This window comes from Aspergillus candidus, assembly GCF_002847045.1.
Source record: "Aspergillus candidus strain CBS 102.13 unplaced genomic scaffold BDW47scaffold_5, whole genome shotgun sequence".
Taxonomy (NCBI): domain Eukaryota; kingdom Fungi; phylum Ascomycota; class Eurotiomycetes; order Eurotiales; family Aspergillaceae; genus Aspergillus; species Aspergillus candidus.
The window spans coordinates 684,593-705,369 of record NW_020194010.1 but is presented as its reverse complement, the minus strand read 5'-3'; the positions used below and the strand labels follow the sequence as shown (position 1 = coordinate 705,369).

General features: G+C 53.3%; 8 protein-coding genes across 8 annotated transcripts; 5 read left to right on the top strand and 3 right to left on the bottom strand.

The window, feature by feature from the left end:
* The first annotated feature begins 390 nt into the window (after positions 1 to 390).
* Positions 391 to 3,582, top strand: fos-1 (sensor histidine kinase/response regulator Fos-1/TcsA). The gene is made up of 2 exons (XM_024819582.1): positions 391 to 3,272; positions 3,354 to 3,582. The coding sequence occupies exon 1, from the start codon at positions 936 to 938 to the stop codon at positions 3,018 to 3,020; it is 2,085 nt and encodes a 694-aa protein (XP_024675409.1). The 5' UTR covers positions 391 to 935; the 3' UTR covers positions 3,021 to 3,272; positions 3,354 to 3,582.
* Positions 3,583 to 4,467: 885 nt separating this feature from the next.
* Positions 4,468 to 6,861, top strand: BDW47DRAFT_67275 (S53 family peptidase). The gene is made up of 5 exons (XM_024819580.1): positions 4,468 to 4,862; positions 4,910 to 5,173; positions 5,220 to 5,452; positions 5,502 to 5,622; positions 5,676 to 6,861. Exons 1-5 carry the CDS (start codon positions 4,657 to 4,659, stop codon positions 6,790 to 6,792), a joined length of 1,941 nt encoding a protein of 646 aa, XP_024675408.1. The 5' UTR covers positions 4,468 to 4,656; the 3' UTR covers positions 6,793 to 6,861.
* An 84-nt stretch (positions 6,862 to 6,945) lies between these two features.
* On the bottom strand, positions 6,946 to 8,632 carry akr1 (putative aldehyde reductase (AKR1)). The gene is made up of 6 exons (XM_024819578.1): positions 8,346 to 8,632; positions 8,209 to 8,296; positions 8,145 to 8,158; positions 8,009 to 8,093; positions 7,538 to 7,954; positions 6,946 to 7,455 (listed from the first exon to the last, which is right to left on the bottom strand). Exons 1-6 carry the CDS (start codon positions 8,390 to 8,392, stop codon positions 7,102 to 7,104), a joined length of 1,005 nt encoding a protein of 334 aa, XP_024675407.1. The 5' UTR covers positions 8,393 to 8,632; the 3' UTR covers positions 6,946 to 7,101.
* An 882-nt stretch (positions 8,633 to 9,514) lies between these two features.
* On the top strand, positions 9,515 to 10,742 carry BDW47DRAFT_67251 (DUF3431 domain-containing protein). Its single transcript, XM_024819577.1, has 3 exons — positions 9,515 to 9,895; positions 9,961 to 10,542; positions 10,626 to 10,742. The coding sequence occupies exons 1-3, from the start codon at positions 9,798 to 9,800 to the stop codon at positions 10,723 to 10,725; spliced, it is 780 nt and encodes a 259-aa protein (XP_024675406.1). The 5' UTR covers positions 9,515 to 9,797; the 3' UTR covers positions 10,726 to 10,742.
* A 938-nt stretch (positions 10,743 to 11,680) lies between these two features.
* On the top strand, positions 11,681 to 12,292 carry BDW47DRAFT_100055 (uncharacterized protein). Its single transcript, XM_024811357.1, has one exon. It carries the CDS (start codon positions 11,783 to 11,785, stop codon positions 12,281 to 12,283), a length of 501 nt encoding a protein of 166 aa, XP_024675405.1. The 5' UTR covers positions 11,681 to 11,782; the 3' UTR covers positions 12,284 to 12,292.
* A 406-nt stretch (positions 12,293 to 12,698) lies between these two features.
* BDW47DRAFT_100054 (putative GPI-anchored cell wall protein Pst1) lies at positions 12,699 to 14,639 on the bottom strand. Its single transcript, XM_024811356.1, has 3 exons — positions 13,953 to 14,639; positions 13,523 to 13,895; positions 12,699 to 13,422 (listed from the first exon to the last, which is right to left on the bottom strand). Exons 1-3 carry the CDS (start codon positions 14,032 to 14,034, stop codon positions 12,765 to 12,767), a joined length of 1,113 nt encoding a protein of 370 aa, XP_024675404.1. The 5' UTR covers positions 14,035 to 14,639; the 3' UTR covers positions 12,699 to 12,764.
* Positions 14,640 to 15,139: 500 nt separating this feature from the next.
* On the bottom strand, positions 15,140 to 16,765 carry BDW47DRAFT_122941 (ribosome biosynthesis protein RRB1; the record flags this gene model as incomplete). Its single annotated transcript, XM_024815949.1, has 3 exons — positions 15,140 to 15,164; positions 15,257 to 16,508; positions 16,570 to 16,765. The coding sequence occupies 3 exons, from the start codon at positions 16,763 to 16,765 to the stop codon at positions 15,140 to 15,142; spliced, it is 1,473 nt and encodes a 490-aa protein (XP_024675403.1).
* Positions 16,766 to 17,005: 240 nt separating this feature from the next.
* BDW47DRAFT_100051 (Spg1/Tem1 GTP-binding protein) lies at positions 17,006 to 19,195 on the top strand. Its single transcript, XM_024811355.1, has 7 exons — positions 17,006 to 17,147; positions 17,240 to 17,327; positions 17,396 to 17,969; positions 18,014 to 18,306; positions 18,355 to 18,429; positions 18,478 to 19,089; positions 19,142 to 19,195. Exons 3-6 carry the CDS (start codon positions 17,426 to 17,428, stop codon positions 18,574 to 18,576), a joined length of 1,011 nt encoding a protein of 336 aa, XP_024675402.1. The 5' UTR covers positions 17,006 to 17,147; positions 17,240 to 17,327; positions 17,396 to 17,425; the 3' UTR covers positions 18,577 to 19,089; positions 19,142 to 19,195.
* The last annotated feature ends 1,582 nt before the right edge of the window (positions 19,196 to 20,777 follow it).

The following is a 20,777-nucleotide window of genomic DNA, read 5'->3' as shown; positions in this document are numbered from 1 at the left end:
GTGGTTGCTATCTTCGTGCGCCTCGATTTTTCGAGGCACGGGTATCGTCCTGAGTAATCCTGCGTCACCATGCGAAGAGGCTCGTCGCAGCAGAAAAGCAAAGCCCTATACTTATTACTCCGCGACACTGCCACCAAGTGAGCTACGTGTACTACTGTACTACTGCGCAACCCCATAATACATGGTTGTGATGATTTTATGATATGGATTTGGATCTGACTGCAAACTTTTATATGCAGGTCGTCGATCCCCTGCGTCTATTGGTCCCAATCAATCGTGGCATAGGCGATCCATGGTCAATCCGGGTATCCACATTCCTCGGTAAAATCCCTTGACAGTTTGATAGAAGGTTCGAGGACAATGAGCTGCAAGGAACACTGCCATGATGGAACTTGGAACTGGCTTGACCACTGACGTCACTTCACTCACTACCTTGCAATATGGTATTCTTTTCTTCTTTTCTTTTTTTTCATTTGCCCTTTTTGTCCAGTGTTTCCTTTCCTTTCCTTTGGTCTGTCTTTTACGTCTAGCCTAGAGCCCGGGGTCCCGTGCAGCCACTGAAACGCCGCAATAATTTGCCGCCAAGTGTGTTGCTTTCAACCCTCACCATTGATAGTCGTCGGTAAAAACTGGTCAAAACTGGTTAAACCCACCCCCAGATGTGTGGAACTCGCAGACGCCACCGTTTCCGATCGCCACTTTCGGCTCTCGAACCTGACAGCTTTTTTACTCTCTTTTATTTATTTTCATCGAACTTTCCCTCAATCGTCAGTTTCTGACAAAAGCACCGATTTAACCAACACGAACGCCTGATTCAATCAATCGCCTGGCCAATTGGTCGCCAAGCTTACCCCTTCTACATCATCTGATTGAGCGACTTTGCCTGAACCGAGAATAACATGCACGGCCTCTAGCAGGCCACTCCTAACTTTGACATGGAAACCAACGCTCTACCCCTCGCCGACCCGGCCATGTTCCCCACTCCCCCAGAGGAAGATCGCTTTAACCTCAACGAATTCAGCGGCTCCTTGTCCGAAGACAGCGATTCACGACCGCATAAATCCTCGGCGGCTGAACCTTTCGATTCTGCTCTGGGTCGTATTTACCGCTATACCCCCGTTCCGACCCTCGTCTTAGATCCCTCCCTACACATCGTCGAAGTGTCCGAGAGTCACCAAACGCTTTCTGATCAGCCCAGAGATCGGTGGCTCGATCGCTCCATCTGCGATGTCTCCCCTCGTCTGATCCCTGCCCCTGACTTTGCGACCCTGTACGGTGTGTTACGCGTGGCTACTTCTACCCGCAGCGTACAAGTGATAGATGGGTTCCACGTCGAGGAGTGTCGGGGATACTACTCGCTGCGTGTCACGCCCATCTTTGAAGGGTTTACGCTGCTCTACGTCGTTCTGGAGGCCCACAATGTCACCAAGGACTACATTCAGTCGGTAGGCAATCGCAACGCTTACCTGAGTGAGACCTACAAGATTCTGCTGGACACGGTTCGAGATTACGCCATCTTCATGCTGGATACTCGCGGGAACGTTGCCACGTGGAATTCGGGCGCCGCCGTCATCAAAGGATACTCGGCCTCGGAGATCATCGGGAAGCATTTTTCGGTCTTTTACGGCGAGGAAGACCGGGCGTCGGACAAACCGGGGAGGGAGCTGGATGTATGCCTGCGCGAAGGCAAAGTGGAAGACGAAGGATGGCGGTACCGCCAGGATGGGTCGCGTTTCTGGGCCAACGTCTTGATCACTCCGATCTACCAATTTGGCCGACATGTGGGTTTCGTCAAGGTGTCCCGTGATCTGACCGAGCGCAAAGCGGCCGAAAGTCGGATGATCGCCGCGTTTGAGGAGTCGTCCAAGATGAAGACCGACTTTCTGGCGAATATGAGCCACGAGATCCGGACGCCGATGAACGGCATGAACCTAGCGCTAGCCATGCTCACGGACACGGACCTCAACGAACAGCAGCGGGAGATGGCGTCCATCATCCAGGACTCGACATCGATCCTGCTGGAAGTCATCAACGACGTGTTGGACTACTCGAAACTTTCCTCTGGGTCCTTCTCTTTGACCGCCGATGTGCTCGACATCAAGGCTGTATTGGCGGCTGTTACCCGGAATTGTAATTCTTCTTTGAAGCCGGGCGTCAAGCTGATCAACTCCATCGCCCCCGAAGTTCCGAAGCATCTTCGTGGTGACCCGTTGCGATACCGGCAGGTGCTCCAGAATATGATCAGCAACGCTGTCAAGTTCACGGACGAAGGCTATGTGAAAGTCATTACGTCGTGCTTGACGAAGGAGAAGAATCCACAAACGTACGAAATCTTAACCGAGGTAATCGACACCGGGATCGGTGTGCCAGAGGAGTCCGCCAGTACGCTCTTCACTCCGTTCACGCGGTTTGCGGACTCGTCCACAAAACGATACCAAGGCACAGGATTGGGCTTATCGATCTGCAAGAGCCTCGCCGAACTCATGGACGGCGCGGTGGGATTTCGACCCAACCCGGAAGGCCGTGGCAGTGTGTTCTGGTTCACGGCCAAGATGAGCTGCTCGGGTGCGACCGGAAAGGACACCCTCCCAGGGACGGTGGCCCAGGAGGACGCCAAGCAACTCGAGGCGAAGGTAAAGACTATTGCTCCCCAGAAGCAATTGATGCTGGTGGAGGACAATCTGGTCAACCAAATGGTGATGCTGCGACTGCTGAAGAAGCTGGGATTCGAGCGGGTTGACACCGCCTGGAACGGCGCCGAGGCGGTGCGGCTGGTCAAGCAGACGCCATTGTCGTACAATGCCATACTAATGGACATCACCATGCCAGTCATGGACGGGATGGAAGCGACAACGTGCATCCGGAACATGAACATCGACGTGCCCGTCATCGCGCTGACAGGCAACGCTTTGGAAGGGGACGAAGAAACCTATTTGGCCAAAGGGATGAATGATTACCTTGCGAAGCCGGTCCACCGCAATCAGCTCACCCGGACGCTGCTGAAGTGGATTGGCCCGTGATCTGTATTGATCGTCTACTTTTTAATTTTCCCGCATTCATTCTTTGGAGACCCCTTCAGTGCATGTTGACACGGTGTGGCTGTCTTGTGAAATCGGTCTTTTGGATATCATGGCCAGACTCGACAACACGCCCTTCGCACGTCGACTGTCATCTTTCGACCCCTATATTTCCCCCATATTTGCATGACTCCTGGCGGTTGGCGTTTAATGGTTGCATATGATACCCGAGCAGGGAAGAGGGTATTTACGAAGGTACTTATGATCTTATTTTGTACATTAGCAACTGAATATGACATCATTGTAATTGGCAATACTCACACTCAACTCCCATAGAGAGTAGTTGTGGACTATTGGAGGTTATCTCCGAAGACTATCGGCCATTAGCACGTGGGCGGACTGGCCGGCTTAACCTTAATCGCTTTTTCTCCATCGCGTCTCTCTCCACTTCGTTCTTTCTCGTTCTCCACTCTTTTCGACCCCATACACGATGACGACGCTCTCCTTCTTCCATCACTCCGGGTTCGACTTACCGCAAGTAATGCACAGCCACTGGAATTTTCTCGGTCGGGCACAATGAGCCTCGTCACCCGAAGGATGTATATGGCATCGCCATCGTCAGCGATAGTTTGTTCATCGCCCCTCGCGGGATGAACGCCCCAAAGGAATGTTGGTAGTCGGAAGGAGAATGACCTAGAGGACGAAGCTGCACCCCTCAATCCTCCCAAAATCGACTGATTGGAGCCCAACCCTTCTTGTCCTCCATGCGGACCGTCCGGATGGTGATCTCTTCCAAATTGGTCGCGTTGGGCTCTTCTTTGTCAGCTACCGATCGGCGGTGGAGATCTGTTCATTGACTTTGTTTTTAGGATTTGGGAACCCATTTCGCACCATTGATTGCCGTCTACTCCAGTGACTCCACTGCGGGAGTGAGGGTTATCCAGGGGTTAGCATTGCTCAGACTTTAGAGTGCGCAAGCAAAGCCTCAGAGGGAACAGACAAGGCAAAGATAGCAGGAAGATCGAAATCTAAATCCGAATGTCAGATGAATCGACGAGCAAGCCAAGATGCCGAGCAACGGCCAAAACCCCATGTTTCCCCGCAGCAAGTATACGCCGAAAGCTTATTGCGGCTTCACATGGTGGCCATATCCCGAGTAAGCTCGCCCGAGGATGCTGCGGGGGGATGTGCAGGACCCCTCAATGATTCGACCTTCATACCGCGCTTACTTGATCGTCGCGGGTGCTGCCCTTGTGGTTAGTTGATAGGGGGTATTGTTGTAGTGCCGTCTACCGCAATTTCCCCATCTACCCTTCTTCGAGGACCCTTGTGTGGGTTCATACACTGGGGTCATGGCCAATGATAGGCACTAACAACGAAGATCAGACCCCAGTGACGAGGGAATTAACTTCGACCTGGCCGTGCCGTCTTGCTTATCGTAACCTTATGGCGAACGCTGCTGGCAAATGTCTCGTCTACCGCCATCATGATCACCTGTGGAGTTTCCGGTTTGAGTCACCAAGGTTGTTCCTGAGCGCGGGGACGGCTCCTCGGTCTCTGTATAAGTACTGATGGGTGCTGTGGCACCCCCTGAGCTGGTCTGAGGCTTTTCACCCCCGGACTGGTTCCTGTTGTCACGATGAGATCCTCCTTCCTGCTTCTTGGTGCGGCTACCGCCGGCGTGCTGGCCATTCCCACTACGGACCACGTAGTCCATGAGCGCCGCGACTTTTTGCCCAGTCATTGGACGGAAGAGGGTCGCCTTGATGGTGATGCCGTGCTGCCAGTGCGCATTGGTCTGACCCAGTCCAACATGGACCGCGGCCATGACATGCTGATGGATTTGTACGTGCCTTTTGAGTTCGTGACGCGATCTTTCGCTGACTGTTCAGGTCGAATCCTGGTTCGGACCAATATGGCCAGCATCTGTCAGCCGAAGACGTTCATGACCTGTTTGCTCCGTCGCAGGACAGCGTAGACACTGTCCGTAACTGGATTGAGTCTTCTGGTATCCACCCGGAGCGCGTCTCCCATTCGACCAACAAGCAGTGGCTGCAGTTCGATGCGACTGCCAGCGAGGTCGAGGATCTCCTTCGCACGGAATACTACCTTTACAACCATGCCGGCACAGGCCGGTCGCACATTGCCTGTCGCGAGTATGTTCTGCGTCTCCTGTCAACTGGTTTAGACTAACGAAGCCAGATACAACGTCCCGAAATCGGTGCAGGATCATGTCGATTTCGTCAAGCCTGGAATCAGCTTGATGGAGGTCCGCGGCGCACAGCACGCCCGGCGTGACACCCCTCACAATCTGGCGAAACGCCAACTCGGCATCTTGCCGCCGATCTTGCGCCCGCTGACCGAGCCGATAGAGGCTATCATGGGGGACTTCCTTGGGTTCTGCGGTGTGGCTGTCACCCCTAAGTGTATCAAGGGTGAGTATTCTTCCGCCATCAGCGGGTGCATTAAATGCTGACAGCACAGCCATGTACAACGTCACGGACGGCAGCAAGAAGGCCAAGGGCAACGAGCTCGGCATCTTCGAAGGTCTGGGGGACGTATACGCACAAGAGGATCTGGACATGTTCTTTTCGACCGTGGCCCAGTAAGCTCATACACATGACTGCATACGAACTCACCAACGCTAACACACCCTAGTGAAATCCCTGAGGGCACCCACCCCGTCCACCACCTCATCGACGGGGCCGAGGCACCCGCTGAGGTGACAAACGCGGGCCCCGAGTCCGACCTCGACTTCCAAGTCTCGTATCCCCTCATCTGGCCGCAGAACTCGGTGCTCTTCCAGACCGACGACCCAGTCTACCAAGAGAACTACAACTTCACGGGCTTCCTCAACAACTTCCTCGACGCGATCGACGGTTCCTACTGCAGCGAGGAATCGCCCGACGACCCGCCCTACCCCAACCCGGCGAAAGGCGGCTACAAGGGCAAAAAGCAATGCGGCGTGTACAAGCCCACCAACGTGATCTCGATCTCCTACGGCGCCGCCGAAGCCGACCTCCCGATCAAGTACCAGCGCCGCCAATGCCAAGAGTGGATGAAGCTCGGCCTGCAGGGCGTGTCCGTCGTCGTCGCCAGCGGCGACTCCGGCGTCATGGGCCGCGGCGGTAGTCCCCGGCCCAGCAACTGCCTCGGCGACGACGACAAGGTGTTCGCGCCGGACTTCCCCGCCACCTGCCCCTACGTAACCGCCACAGGCGGCACCGTCCTCCCGCCGTTCGGCGACGCCGAAGCCCACGAGGAAGTCGCCACGTCGAGCTTCGCGTCGGGCGGCGGCTTCAGCAACATCTACAAGCGGGCGGACTGGCAGAACGACGCCGTCGAGAAGTATTTCAAGACAGCCGACCCAGGCTACAAGCACTACTCGAGCGTCGACAACAGCTCATTCGCCGCCGGGGGCGGGATCTACAACCGGATCGGACGAGCCTACCCCGACGTCGCAGCCATCGCCGACAACGTCCTCGTCTTCAACAAGCTCATCCCGCAGCTGGTCAGCGGCACGTCAGCGGCAGCGCCGGTGTTCGCATCCCTGCTGACGCTCATCAACGAGGAGCGGATTGCAGCGGGGAAGCCGACGGTGGGCTTTGTCAACCCTGTGATTTACGCGCATCCGGAGGCGTTCAATGATGTGACCGAGGGAAATAATGAGGGGTGTGATACTGACGGGTTTAAGGCTGCTAAGGGGTGGGATCCGGTTACGGGCATGGGAACGCCGGATTATAAGAAGTTGTTGGATGTGTTTATGAAGGAGTAAATTTCTCTTCTTCTTTCATCGGTATCAAGCGCTATGCATCCATCGATATATATATATGCAGACTTTATAGTACATTCACAGTTAATACCATTAATTTGGACGAAGTACTCTGCAGAGCTGGTGGATGTAGTCCCGTAGCAAACGCATCGTACAAGTATGTTGAGCAAGTAGTATTTGAGACTACAAAACATTAAAACATCATGAAGCAGTTCATATATACAAAATACCATTCATCATACTACGTTATAGTTATATCTCTACCATCAACAACCGCACCACCCTCATAATGACATCAAAGAGCAACACAATCTAAACAATAACCTTATGCCCAGCAGGCTTCTCCTCCGGCTCGCCAAAGATATCAATATCCCAACGAGGGCTATTCGCCGTGTAGGGGGTATTGTACCGACGACGGTGAGCCGTCAAGGCCGAAACCTGAGCGACCTCGTCCGCGGTGAGCTCGATCTCCTGGAAGTTGTCCTTGATGCGGGACTCGGTGACGCTCTTGGGGATGACGGAGTGGCCGCCGACTTGGGACCAGGCGAGGATGACGTGGGCGCCGGAGACGGGGCGGCCGAGACGGGCGGAGGCAGCTTCGGCGACGGCTTTGACTTCGGGGCGGGTGATGAGGAGGGGTTCGCCGATCATGTTGTTGCCGAAGGCCTTTTCATTATTTATTAGCATTGGTTTTGGGGAAAGGGGAAGAAAGGTTTGAATGAAGGTGGAGGGGGGGGAAGGGGCATACGGAGTAGGCAGTAATGTGAATGCCCTTCTTCTGGCAGTAGTCGATAAGCTCAGGGCTCTGGAGGAGCGGGTGACGCTCGATCTGGTTGGCAGCGGGAACGACACCAGTGGCGTTAATGATAGCGTCGAGGTAGGGAATGATGAAGTTGGAGACGCCGACGGCGCGGGCCTTGGACTTGGGCAGCTGGGTCATGGCCTTCCAGGTGTCGACGATGGAGATGGAGTCGTCGATTTCGACGTCGCCGCCGGGGAGGGGCGAGCCCTGGATGAGGGGGAAGAGCTCGCTGCCGGTCTTGAAGGCGACGGGCCAGTGGATGAGGTACAGGTCGAGGTAGTCGAGTTCCAGCTCCGCGAGACACTCGTCGAGGGATTTTTCGACGACCTTGGGGTCGTGCTGGCTGTTCCAGAGCTTGGATGTCTGTGTAGTACTTGTGTTAGGGGATGTGTCTTGCGGGGGGATGAGTTCACGTACGATGAAGATATCCTCGCGCTTGAGGCCGGGGACGTCGGCGTAGGCACGCTTAATGCCCACAGCGACTTCCTTCTGGTTCTGGTAGCTGTTGATGGGTCAGTTTGTGTGTGTGGTGTATGGTGTGGTTGTGCCGTACATGGTGGCCAGATCCTGCGGCAGTCAGTTGCTGTTTCATGATAGGGCTCGAGGAGAAGACTCACCAGATGACGGTAACCCGCCTTGAGAGCCTGGTAGACGGCCTCACCGACCTGACCAGGCTCCGACTGCCAGGTGCCAAAGCCCAGCTGGCTGGTTGATGTCAGTAGTGGAGTTGTTAAGGTGGGTGATGAAGACATACGGGATTTGAGCACCGGTGTTGAGGGTAACCTTCTTTCCGAGAGACATGGTCAATTGATGTGGATTGTTGATATGAGTGACAAGAGGACAAAAAAACCCAGCAGAGAAGAAGAATCAGAGCACAGGAGAAAGAGGAAGATGAAGAGGAGAAGACAGGAGAGGAGAAGTCGAGGGGAATTGTCTGATAGATAAAACCCCGGCGGGGAAGGGTAATACCATGACGCAATACCGGGCCAGAGGCGGGGGGACGGGCGGAATCAGGGGGACGATCTGGTCACGGACGGTAAGGAATGGATACAGACCCCGCATTGGTGGGGTTGTGGTTAAATCGGATATTCCAGGTCGTCTATGTCTGTTGTACAGTCAAATAGCAGGAGTTGGTTGAATGAGTAGTAGACACCATAGTCGTATACTAACCTGGTCTATCCCAAGTATCTTCCGGATATGCCCTCTACCCCTCGCAACTGAAGTCTCAACAGAAGCAAACAATACACCTCAGAAACCGTACCTATACTCTGCCCTCCGTACTAGTGGTTATTCAATGTCTCGGACGGCTAATTTCCCGCCGGATAAATTCCCATTCCACCAATCTCCACCTCGGCTTCAAGGCGTCGGCTAATATTGGACTTGGCTGGTCGTCCAGGTACTCTGTACTCCGTACTGCCTGGCTGGATCTACCGAAGTCCTTTGCTCGGACAACCCCGTCTTTGGTCTCGGATAGGGATAAAAGTCCCGTGCGGGGGAATAATTCGATTGGTCATCTCGATAGTGCTGCCTGTATATATCGATTAGATACATTCAGACGCATATATATCCATTGAGGTCAGGATTTGGTTCTGCTATACATTTCTATCATCGAAACAAGATTCAGTTGCTCAGTACTGAATGGATTCATTGAGGGGATCACCCTTGGTCACACTGTTTCAACACGACAATGAAGACAATGCCTCAGGGCTCAACAAGATTGATAGGCGGGACGGAACAGACTAACCCAATCCGGTTAGCGCACCCGGTTGAAGAGCCGCCCGAGTCCGCGGGACACCCACCAATCAGATGCTCTGATTACCCGCCCCCTTTCGGCCCATCTCCACCCGACAGCGATTCTCTGCGCGTTCTCCGATCCATCAGTTCAGCTTCACCCCCAACTCGCCATTCTTTCGGGTTGGTATCTTTGTCACTCCTGCTACTCCCTTATGGCCGGTTTCTTTCTTTGAGTCGCCTGATCACCCGTCTCCTCTTCATGTCAATGCGCCTCTTGCGCCCCGGCCGTTTGGCCGTTCTTGTGGTGCTGATCATCCTCGTGGTCATGTTGACCCTGTCCATGTATCAACGGCGCACCGAGGCCGGTCCCCCGCCTGGTATTCCTCTCTCCGGACAGCAATAGAGATATGTTCCCCGCTAAGAGACAGCCCCCGAACCCGGACGCAACGACATTGTGCGCCAGCTGGTGGAAATGAGCAACGCCTTCAACAGCGCCACCGAAATCGCCCTCGTGATGGCCGCCACGCGCGCCGAGGATCTGCGCTGGTTATTAGATTACTGTCGCGATCGGTACATCTCCCCTCCGTTCAACTACTCGCCACCAACCAATTGTTTCTTACTAACCAACCGGACAGCAATGCCGTCCCCCTCGTCTACAGCACCGATTCCAACCCCGACCCCGGCTTCCAGATCCCGCGCACCACCCGCGGCCGCGAAACCGCCGCCTACCTCTCCTACGTCGTCGACTTCTACGACCGCCTCCCCGCCTACAGCTTCTTCGTCCACTCCAACCCCGACCAGTGGCACAACGACCTCTTCGGGCCGATGACCAAGGACACTCTCCCACACGTGCGCTTAGAGGCGATCGACGCGCAGGGGTACGTGAATCTGCGGTGCACCCACGACCCGGGGTGCCCGACCAGCGTGAACCCGTGGGATCCGACGCAGATCGACATTGAGAAGGATGACATCCGCGCATTTTTCCCGCAGGTCTACGAGTCGCTGTTCGACGTGGGGCCCGATCAAGTTCCCGAGCATATCGGCAACGTATGTTGTGGCCAGTTCGCCGTCAGCCGCGAGCGCATCCGGCAGCGACCTCGCGCGGACTACGAGCGCATGCTGCGGTGGGCGGCGGAAACAGAACTGACGGATAGTTTTGGGGTGGGGTGGGTGTTTGAAAAGATCTGGCATATTGTTTTTGGGACGGAGGTGATCTAGTATGTTCCTCTTCTCTTTCCGTCTTCCTTTTTTTCTTTTCCCTTGTTTGATCTCAGGAATGATGCTAATCAAAGTATCTCAGTTGCCCCCGGTTTGAACAGTGCCGGTGCGATGTCTACGGGTGGTGCGGTCCCCTGACGTCGGGCGAGACACTGCAGGCAGTGCGAGCGAAACCTGTATAGACGTGATGCGATGTGATGGATAACGATGCATAAGTATATTAAAGATCTACGTAAAATAATTACATTGTTTTTTTTTTAAAAAAAGTTCACGATTCAGCCACGTGTCGGCAAAGTCTATACGGTAACTAGCCACTGGGTGCTATGTTATATATACGATATCGTGGCCTGGGAGGTACTAGTAGGAGTACCTATTTTGGCCTGAAGAGACTTGATCTCTTCCAGAGCGATCAGAAAACATGTCCTTCCTGATACTTTGTAATCAGCATGTTCATTCTTCCCAGTCTGCCACAAGGATGGACTATGATCACAGACATGGCAAGAACAAGAATGTAGGAACCCATTAACCATGCAATCCTGACATGCGGTAGACGGTAGCCCTAATAGGCAGCTGTAGGCCCTGTCAGGGCAACGGCTCTAGTAGACTGTGTCTGTAGTACTGATGGCATGATACACATGCTATATAAATATTTATTATATTTTTCAGATTAAAAGCACCCTCAAGACATAGAATCTCTCTCAACAGCTTTGTTCCAATCGTGGCAGATTATGAGCATCTATCTAGATAATACAGGACAGCATAGACTATCATATGTAGGATATTTGCAGATAACAGATGACCAGCGATTCAATCTCGGCAAACTACCTAGCATCAAGGCATGCCTTCAGCAATCCAATCAACACACACCTGATGGAGTTGCCTACACACTCATCTACCAAATCAGCGTCTCTTATACACTTCGAGGAACGCTGACAACAACCCAATGACAATCTCGCCCTTCATATCGGCATCCAGCTCTAGCCGCACCATCGCCTGCAGGCTCAGCCGCACGCGGATCTTCAAGCTCTCGTTGCCCTTGTCCTTGTCGCCCACGTTGGGCACCGGCGCGCCGGTAGCAGGCGCCAGGGCCGAGTCAGCGGTGCTGTTCTCGCCTTCGTCGCTATTGCGGTTCTTGCGGCCGTCTTTGCCGGAGTCAGAGTTGGTGAGGGATTCGGTCAGGGGTTGACTGATTGCGTTTCTGTTGGTGGGATTTGGGTTCTAGTTAGGAGTAAAAGGAAGATGGTACCGAGTGGGCGACTTCAGTGGGGCACTACGTCTGGCCAAAGACATCGTGTGCAACTACAGGCGCGTGCACGGTCCGTGCCACTGGAGCACACTTCAGATGTCAGAACTGTTGTCGCAACTGTACACAGACATCGCAGTGCAGTACCAGAGCAAGAACGACGACCAGAAGAGGTGGCAGTGGATGAGAACGCTCTGCGGGCATGTGGCGACGCCTCATTCGCAGAACTCGACGGCTCCATGCTGGACGGCAGCTCACCAGGCGGAGCCGGTGGGGATGTCTCGGCGCTCAACCTGGACATCGGCGTCGTAATGAACGAGGGCGACCACATCCGCAACCACCTCCAGCTGCTGAATCTGGCCGTCCCAGCGGTTGGGCGGGTGGCCCAAGGACGTGGGCGAGTACCAGCGCTTGCAGGCGGATCTGGAGCGGGAGTTCCTCGAGGCGATGGAGGGGGTCGTCGCAATCGAGAAGTTGGAGTTGAAGGACTTTGGTAGCGGCAAGGCGATGAGCAATGAGGATCAGCTGGACGTTGTATTGGGAGGGAGGGGGGGGGGGCTGGCAGTTGATTGAGGAGTAATTATCTTTTGTATGCTCGCTCGATGTAGATAGGTTGACAATCTGCTCCTATGCTGACACTCATCCATTAGCAATACATATTCTTATCATACCAGTAATTACCAGCTTCACTGTCTCGTTAGTACCCGATATACCATCCACCACTGAAGATCCGACCAAAATCAAGCCACCTCCCACAGATCCAAACTTCTAACAACCATCCCCTACGCAACAAAGCTACATAGCTACATATAGCTCCCACATCATGAATACCATCATCCATTAATCCTTTCACTATATCATCATTCATCGCCCGTAAACAAAAATAAGGTATCATAACAATCCCATCCCTATATACATCCATCCCCCACCCCAAACCCCAATATACACCATACCATCCGATACCATCCCAAAAACCCCCTATACAGCAACATGAGGCTCAAGCACACGCATATGCAATCCTCTCACAGGGGCTTCAAGCTCAAACGGCCCCGCGTCACGCTCACGATCTCTCTCACCCGGCGCTTCATGCACGTGTTCACTATCCAACATGGGCACATCCGTTTCACTAGGTGGTGGTTGGGGCACATCCCTGGGGATCCCAGGTATCAGCGAAGGGGGTAAATTATTGCGCCCTTCGCCTATTGGTGGAGGGGGTGGTGGAGGAGAAGGCAACGACAGTGGCTTGCGTGGAATAGACGCCGGGGCATCCTTCTCGACGTCGACGTCGCCGTCGCTGGAGGGTTTATTGTCATTGTCTGGGGGAGTTGCTGGCGTTGCTGAAGGGGGCGATTTATCTGCTGCGGCAGCGGCAGCATCAAGACGACGACGCTTTCTGCGCCGGTAGTAAAGCCATATTAAAACAGCGATTATAGCGACGACTACTATCACAGCGATGGCGATGCCGGCTTTGGCGCCTGGGGAGAGGGTGTTCGAGGAGTTTGAGCAGGAGAAGGAGCCGTTGAAGACGTCGGAGTTGTCGTTGTCTTCGGAGGGGGAGAGGGAGTCGCAGTTTAGAGATCCGGAGGAGGTGATTTCGGTTGCGCCTTGGACGGAGTCGAGGTTGGGGAAGGATATTCTGGTTGCTGTTAGCATTCTTGATATGGACATTTGATACACACATATATGTATATATATATCAAGGGTTACATGAACTGGAAGTTGGTGAAAGGACTAACGTGTCAAACGGTCCATCAAGATATAACCCCCCCGCGACCTGGTCCAGTTCATTCAAGCGCAGGTTGGTGAGATGCGGATTGGCGCGAATGCGGACCTCACCGTCAACATTCCCCAGGCTTTCAAGTTGCAGCGAGGCGAGAGCCTTATTGTTGCGAACGCTGAGCAGGCCAGTCACGGTTTCCAAGTCAGGAGCGATAAATGATTCAAGACGGTCTGTATTGTCGATGGTCAGGCCAGAGCGAAGAGTCTCGACATTAGAGAGGGTAATGGAGCCCGAGGCGGCGGAGGAGATGGTTAGAGTGCCGGAGATGGTGTCGCAAGATGAGAGGGAGGTGGCGTCTGCTTGAGAGCGAATTTCAATGGGGTTTGAGCCTGTTTGTTTCATCAGTCATGGTCAAATAGGTAAATATTTGCACGAGGGAGAAGTACAGTCGGGCTTAGAGGCTGCCAGTACAAGTGGCAGGGATGCGAGCCCCAGGAGGACCAGAAAGAAATGGTCCATTCTTCCCATCGCCTACCCTATGGGTAGTATCTCAATTCGAGATGGGTGAAAGAGTAGAGAGAGAAGGCGGATGGGCGTGTGGCTGCACCATGGCAAACGAATGCAGGGAGCCAGAGCCAGCGAATACTGACCAAACCACCTCTTCAGCAGAGCGGGTGACGCGGGTGGTGTTGTTATATACCCGACACCCTGCATGGAATGGAAAAAGAAAAGAAACTAAAATAGAAAAGAACATCAAAAAATATATAAATAAATAAAAAAATAAGAAAAGAATCAGTCCTCCGCGAGGGGAGAACCCGCTGAAACTCCGTCACACATGCATATCGGACGAGCTCCCGTGCCCAGACCAAGCCCTAAGTTGATATCGTCCAGACAGGATGGTGGATGGAACAACTAGATAGTATCTTGTCGTCAATTGCAGGGAATGAGATGTGCCGAGAGAACACAGCCACCTTCCACTCCGATCCACTCCACTCCACGTCCCGTCTCATGCAGCCTAGTAGGGATGTCGTTTTGAAATGTTGTTGCAATTCCATGCCAATCTTCAGTCTCGGTCGGTGGCTAGTTACCACAAGGGGCCACCACAAGTATCACACAATCACACTTACTCCTCCAAGAACATCACAATTCCAAAAGCATCCTAGAAGCAGTCAACAGCAAAAAAGCACCAAATAGCCAGTTCAATAATTGGAAGAAATTAGGTAATACTCCACAGCAGGCAACCACTTTACCAGCCGCCCATTCTGCGGTCCAGAGATATGTGGATGCCTGCGGCCCATCCCGGTCAACTCTCTCCGTCGGAGCACTCCGTGTGTTTCTTTGTCTCGGCCATGCAGCTAGGCGACCAGAAATGCAGAATGCATCCACTGCTGGCCATGCCATTCCGGTCTTCCCCGCAACTCCGAGTGGACATGTTCCGTCGGTGGATTTATGCGGCTGACTCAGCTATGTCCCTGCATAATTGTGGATGTCTGGAGCATGCCATAAAAACATGATTTCTCCTGGTATAGTTATAGTAGATCGTGGAATTGCTTTTAATGAGATGGTATATAAAACCCAGGGATTCATAATTGCTCTATCTACTTCATGTCGGTCATCATTTTCCTTCGGCAGGTTACACACTGATCGTCTTGAACACCCTGTAATCAATTAGCAGCCGTCATAAAAAGAAAAGAAACGAAACGAAGGGAGGGAGGAAGGAAGAAAGAACGAAAGAAAGAAAGAAACTCACCCGAATCCTGCACTCCCAGTGGCCATGACCGTCCCTGGCATCTGGGCCTGCCAGTGCACTTCCTTGACCGACTCCATGTAGTGCACAAACAGCAGCTGCGGCGGCACCTCCGCCATCCCCGCCGCCCGGCTCTCCTCGTCGTCCAGCTCCACCGCCAGATCCCACAGCGTCACCGTGTTGTCCGCCGACCCCACCGCCACCACGCTGTCGTCCGTCGGATTCCACTCGATGCTCGTCACCGGCTCCCGGTGGAAGTCGAACGCCGCCACCGGCGTGGCCTGGGTCTGCGTCGCCGCCGGCTTCCAGTGCCGCAGATCCCACACCGCCCACTGCCCGTCGTCCGCGCCCGTCGCCAGCAGGTGGAAGGTCTGGTTCGACCAGCTCATGACGTTGACGTCCGTGCCCGACACCTGGACGTCGACTGCGGGCTTGCGCGACTTGGACCGCACGTCCCACACCTTGACGCTGCCGTCGCTGCTGGCCGACGCGAACACGTTGCGCTCGTTGGGGGACCACTGCAGCTCCTCCACGGACGAGGTGTGGCCCGTGAACGGGCGCGTGTCCGTCACCCAGCCGCCGCCCTCGGTGCGGCTCGTTGCGTAGATCATTCCGTTGTTGTCACCCGTCAGGAGCTTGCCGAGCGGCTGCAACGGCGACCAGTCCAGCGCGTATCCCTCCGACTTGTGCATGCGCAGCGTCGACAGCGGCTTAGATGCTGACGGGGGCAGCACGGTGCCGGGCACGTCAAAGCTGGTCAGATGCGGCGTAACGTCGTGGATGACCACCTGGCCGTTCTCGAGCATGGTGGCCGTGACGGTCTGCGGGGGCTTGGAGTAGTCGCCCGACTGCGCCGGGGTCTGATGGGAGCGGATCCGGTTCGCCGTCGACCCGAGCCGGATGCTCTTCGACTCGAGGATGGGTTCGCCCATGTCGTCGTCGTCCGAGTCGCTGTCCGAGTCCGTCTCGTTCTGCTTCTCCATCTTGCTCAGACTGCTCATCTTGAGCACCATCAGCTCGTTGTCCTTGGCGCGACCGCCCTCGGCCTGGGTGCCCGTCACGGCGTACACGGTCGCCGGGTAGGTCTTGCGGTTGTCGCCCAGCGAGTCAGGGACGATATCGAAGGAGAGACAGGGCCACGGGGTGCTCAAGGTGTGCAGCATGTCGTAAGCGGAGGGATCGGGCGACAGCACCTCATCAGGACCGAGTTTCGTTCTACCGGGGATAAAGGTCTGCTTGTCCACCTCCATAGCCTCTGCGGGCGATTAGCGACCGTTTTAGAAAATCCACACATAATCGTCGCAAGTCCAACGCACCTTTTTGCTCCTCTTCCCGTTCCGCATCAGGTCGCCCATCTACACCAGCCTCCAAGATCTCATCCTCGCTCTCGAACTCATCCTCATACTCGTCCTCAAACTCCCCCGCCTCATCGGGAGGGGCATCGGCGATAGGACGCCCTCCGGCCTTGAGGGCGGATTGGTCGTCGGTGATATCAGCGGCTCTTTTCGACATTATGAGGGGAAGGAAAGGAATTAAAAAGACAGCCTTTAGAAGCTGACCGAACCAGTCGTGCAGCCGGAGAAAGTTGACCAGAAGGAAGAAAAAGACGGACTTTTTTTTTTTTTTTTCGGGGACAAGAGGGGAAAAGACACTAAACCTATCGCGGACTAGCGGCGATCGGGCGGCTGGCTGACCCAAACGGTGATTATGTTGATGTTGACCTGGATAGTATCAACTCCCCTCTCTTCTCCGCGTCAACAACTTCATTTAGCTGATTATCCTCGTACTCTGTCGTTCTTTGTTTGACTTTTCTCCGCCCCACCGTGTCACCTGTCTGGTTCGGTCCCACCCTGGTCGATTCCCTCTTTGTTGACCCCTCCCGACTCCTACAAAGGTGAACCAAACAATCACATCCCCCATCGTGATCGCGAGGAAAAGAAATATCCTTGGGGGGAAGATCGTCGTTCTGACAAATCCATCGGACAGGTCACATCGGAGAATTCTGTCGTTTCTCCTCGGTTGATGAATTCTTCCGGCGGTTGACTTCCATTCTCCATCCGCATTCTTGACCCCGGTTGGTCCCCCCACTGTTGTGACCGCCGCATATTAACTCCGCACATGGACTGATGACAGGTATCGTAGGTCCCTGTCGCATCGATCCGAGCCTCCATCATGGACACTCCTCAGCCGTCAGACCCGCTGGCTGGTGTTGCACCTGAGCGTCACGAACAGCACCCCCAACCACAGTCGGCGCCGCAACAGTCGCAGTACCCCGTCAACCCCGCCGGCCCCTATCCCTCCCACGTCGAATCTGTGCCGCCAGAAGTGATCCCGAGTGCGTCGACATACCATGCGGGATACAGCAGCGACTCGCACGCGAACTACTCGTCCAATGCTGTCGATTTTAACTCTGGTTCCGAATACCCACCCCAACCACGTGCGGAGCTCCCTCGCGCGCAGGAAGCCGTCCCATCGATGATGCATCCACCCGCGGCCCCGTCGTCGTCGCGTCCCAGCTCGGGGCTATCTAGTGGACCCGACCGACTCGGCTCCGTACAGTCCGGACAGGAGCTCCCACAAAAACAGCCAATCCCCTCCAACAAGAACAGCGTCGTCATCAAAGTGGGCATGGTGGGCGACGCGCAAATTGGCAAGACGAGTTTGATGGTGAAATACGTGGAGGGCAGTTGGGATGAGGATTACATTCAAACGCTGGGTAGGTTTGATGCGCCGGGGTCGAAATGGGTCTGACTCGAACAGGCGTGAACTTCATGGAGAAGACCATCTCCATCCGGAATACAGAGATCACCTTTTCGATCTGGGATCTGGGCGGGCAGCGCGAGTTCGTCAACATGTTACCTCTCGTCTGCAACGACGCCGTCGCCATCCTGTTCATGTTCGACCTTACGCGCAAGAGCACCTTAAACTCGATCAAGGAGTGGTATCGCCAGGGTCGGGGGTTCAACAAGACGGCCATTCCCTTCCTGGTCGGTACCAAGTATGATCATTTCGTCAACTTTCCGCGCGAAGATCAGGAGGAGATCTCCATCCAGGTGAGCGTCAAACCTTGCCAACTGGTACCGGATCTAACCATTGCATAGGCCAAGCGGTTCGCCAAAGCCATGAAGGCCAGTTTGATTTTCAGCAGTACCAGCCACAGCATCAATGTGCAAAAGGTGAGTTCCGTCCCTTGCCCCTACCTACACCACTGCTGACCAGGCCAGATCTTCAAAATCGTCCTAGCCAAGGCGTTCGACCTGAAGTGCACGATTCCCGAGATCGAGAACATCGGCGAGCCCCTGCTGCTCTACAAGAACCTCTAAACCCGTGCACAGGGCCATGATTATGTACATTGGGACGAATGATGTGACGACCATGTGGATGTGGCCGAATGTCGGATGTGAAGTTCCTTCTTTTTTTGACTTTTTTCCAGCATTGGGATGCGTCTCGGATTTTCTTCTGTCTGTTCATTAAACTTTCCTATTTCTGTTAATTTTTTTTCTTCCTTTCTTTTGTTCCATTCTTTTTATCCCCTTCTTTCTCTTTCTCTTCATTTTATTTTGTCTGTTGGACTCTCATGTCCTTTTTCTTTTTTTTTCTCTTCTTTTCTGTTCTTTTCTGTTCCTTTCTGTTCCTTTCTTTTCTTTTTTCCATGGTGTCATCGACTACCGCAGAGGTAAATCGACGATGAAAATCCAGGAGCTGGCGAGCGCTGATCGGAAATATTGCGAAGACCACTAGCTTAATCCGTGCAAATGTTAATATGGTGTGAATCAGCCCTGTTGAGGGTTGTCATCGATTCATAAGTCAGATGTGCCGTAGCTTGTCGAGCACATATAATATACAGTCAATATAACAGTGATCAAAGCGCAATGATCATGTCCATACCTCCGCCCTACAATAAGCAAAGGTCCACGATATGCACTAGTATACTGTGCAGCCAGATATACTTAAGTGCTATAGGTCAGGGAATATCTAATACATACTTGTCTCTTCTGCATGCTCTCTGACCTAAAGTGTTCTCTAGAGGCGTGGTAGAGACAATGGAATGTTGGTGGGAAGACCCAATAGTATCTTCGAGACACTGGCTATAGACACGACGTCAGACTTTCGGTGTCAAATGGAAGCTGGAAATGTGATCATTTCATGGTGATATATATATAGAGGTCACGGATCAGGCTTACATTGCATATGCAGGTCTGGTCTGATAAGAGGGTCGGCTGGGAGGTATATGTCGAACTGACATATCTCATGCAATCATTTCCTGGGTGTATACGGTCGCATAGGGCTGTGTAATTCTATTTTTCTACTCGTGCACGAGGGAAACATGAGGTTATACTGAGGTATGTGGATAACGTTATATCGTGTTGTCGGGTGAATGTAAACATTGCACTCTCACTTGAAACAAAATGCTCTCAATTACCAAGATATTCATGTCCCACCACGCTGGTAGGAGGCTATCTTTTAATCAGCAAGTGTTAAATCAGTTATATACCCAAAGCCTCCGGCTGTCAATGGCGCAGGCACTTCGCCTGCACGATGTCAACCTCGGTGACATGCTCAGACGGCCACCGCTGTATCTCCAGAAATGGCAATCTGACATTGGCTTTATATATAGTTCTACGGAGATAGCCATACAGAAATAACATCATTGGAATATTCGAACTGATTGAATTGGTCCACAAGTAGATTAGATTATATCACCTTTGAATCTATCCTGTAGGAGAATATATATCAATTCTACCTCGGGACTGGCTGTATATGTAAGGTTTATGGTATATAGATAGTATTCCCCGTGACATACCCAGCCCTAACTGACATCTTCACGATGACCTCAAATAACAACCTCAGACAACAACATACTCAAACGACACGAGTATTTACTATAGAAATCCCTACATTCCGTCAGGACTCAAATCAGTCCATCATGATCAATCCTACCACGAGGGGACCCATCGGACTAACCAGAACCAGGAGGGATCGACATTACGCCCGCCATCACCAGAGGCGCCCTACAGTTTCAGCTAGTTTCAGCCATGGTAAACGAACTCCTTTTACTCCAGTTCTTATTTTGCACATTGTCATCCTTCACTCTCGGATCCACTGTCTTTCATCATCACTCTTGGTCCCTTTGTCCCCTTTGTTCTCCCTTCTCCCATTCATCTATCTATCTATTCATTCATTTATTGATCTATCGCTCATTCAATCTATTTGATCCTGCTGTACAAGCGCTGGACTGGTTACAGTGCATTGATCGCACGCGCCAGCTGCCGGTCCCCCCTGATCTTGACCCGCACGTTCGCTCCACCCACAAAGCGCTTACCCGTTGCGACCCTCATTTCCACGGCGCTTCGCCTGACAATTATCCTTCCTTCAACAACTCAGTCTGAGACTCTGTTCGTGTCGCTCTTTTGAACTCGATCTGCTTTCTTTCCCTCCAATCAGGTGGAAATGTCCTGAGACATCTTTCCGCGCCGATCATCTCCAAGTCATTCTTTACCGTCAGTCTTTTCTGGGAGCATTG

Bases quoted from the DNA above. Each gene is read 5' to 3' on its own strand.
- fos-1 (XM_024819582.1), top strand. From the start codon at position 936: ATGGAAACCAACGCTCTACCCCTCGCCGACCCGGCCATGTTCCCCACT.
- BDW47DRAFT_67275 (XM_024819580.1), top strand. From the start codon at position 4,657: ATGAGATCCTCCTTCCTGCTTCTTGGTGCGGCTACCGCCGGCGTGCTG. The intron at 4,863-4,909 runs GTACGTGCCTTT...CTGACTGTTCAG, and splicing joins CATGACATGCTGATGGATTT to GTCGAATCCTGGTTCGGACC. The intron at 5,453-5,501 runs GTGAGTATTCTT...CTGACAGCACAG, and splicing joins CACCCCTAAGTGTATCAAGG to CCATGTACAACGTCACGGAC.
- akr1 (XM_024819578.1), bottom strand. From the start codon at position 8,392: ATGTCTCTCGGAAAGAAGGTTACCCTCAACACCGGTGCTCAAATCCC. The intron at 8,297-8,345 runs GTATGTCTTCAT...GACATCAACCAG, and splicing joins AACACCGGTGCTCAAATCCC to CCAGCTGGGCTTTGGCACCT. The intron at 7,955-8,008 runs GTACGTGAACTC...AGTACTACACAG, and splicing joins AGCGCGAGGATATCTTCATC to ACATCCAAGCTCTGGAACAG.
- BDW47DRAFT_67251 (XM_024819577.1), top strand. From the start codon at position 9,798: ATGAGCAACGCCTTCAACAGCGCCACCGAAATCGCCCTCGTGATGGCC. The intron at 9,896-9,960 runs GTACATCTCCCC...CCAACCGGACAG, and splicing joins TTAGATTACTGTCGCGATCG to CAATGCCGTCCCCCTCGTCT. The intron at 10,543-10,625 runs GTATGTTCCTCT...AAAGTATCTCAG, and splicing joins TTTGGGACGGAGGTGATCTA to TTGCCCCCGGTTTGAACAGT.
- BDW47DRAFT_100055 (XM_024811357.1), top strand. From the start codon at position 11,783: ATGGTACCGAGTGGGCGACTTCAGTGGGGCACTACGTCTGGCCAAAGA.
- BDW47DRAFT_100054 (XM_024811356.1), bottom strand. From the start codon at position 14,034: ATGGGAAGAATGGACCATTTCTTTCTGGTCCTCCTGGGGCTCGCATCC. The intron at 13,896-13,952 runs GTACTTCTCCCT...TGAAACAAACAG, and splicing joins GGCAGCCTCTAAGCCCGACT to GCTCAAACCCCATTGAAATT. The intron at 13,423-13,522 runs GTTAGTCCTTTC...AACAGCAACCAG, and splicing joins CTTGATGGACCGTTTGACAC to AATATCCTTCCCCAACCTCG.
- BDW47DRAFT_100051 (XM_024811355.1), top strand. From the start codon at position 17,426: ATGGACACTCCTCAGCCGTCAGACCCGCTGGCTGGTGTTGCACCTGAG. The intron at 18,307-18,354 runs GTGAGCGTCAAA...ACCATTGCATAG, and splicing joins AGGAGGAGATCTCCATCCAG to GCCAAGCGGTTCGCCAAAGC. The intron at 18,430-18,477 runs GTGAGTTCCGTC...TGACCAGGCCAG, and splicing joins ACAGCATCAATGTGCAAAAG to ATCTTCAAAATCGTCCTAGC.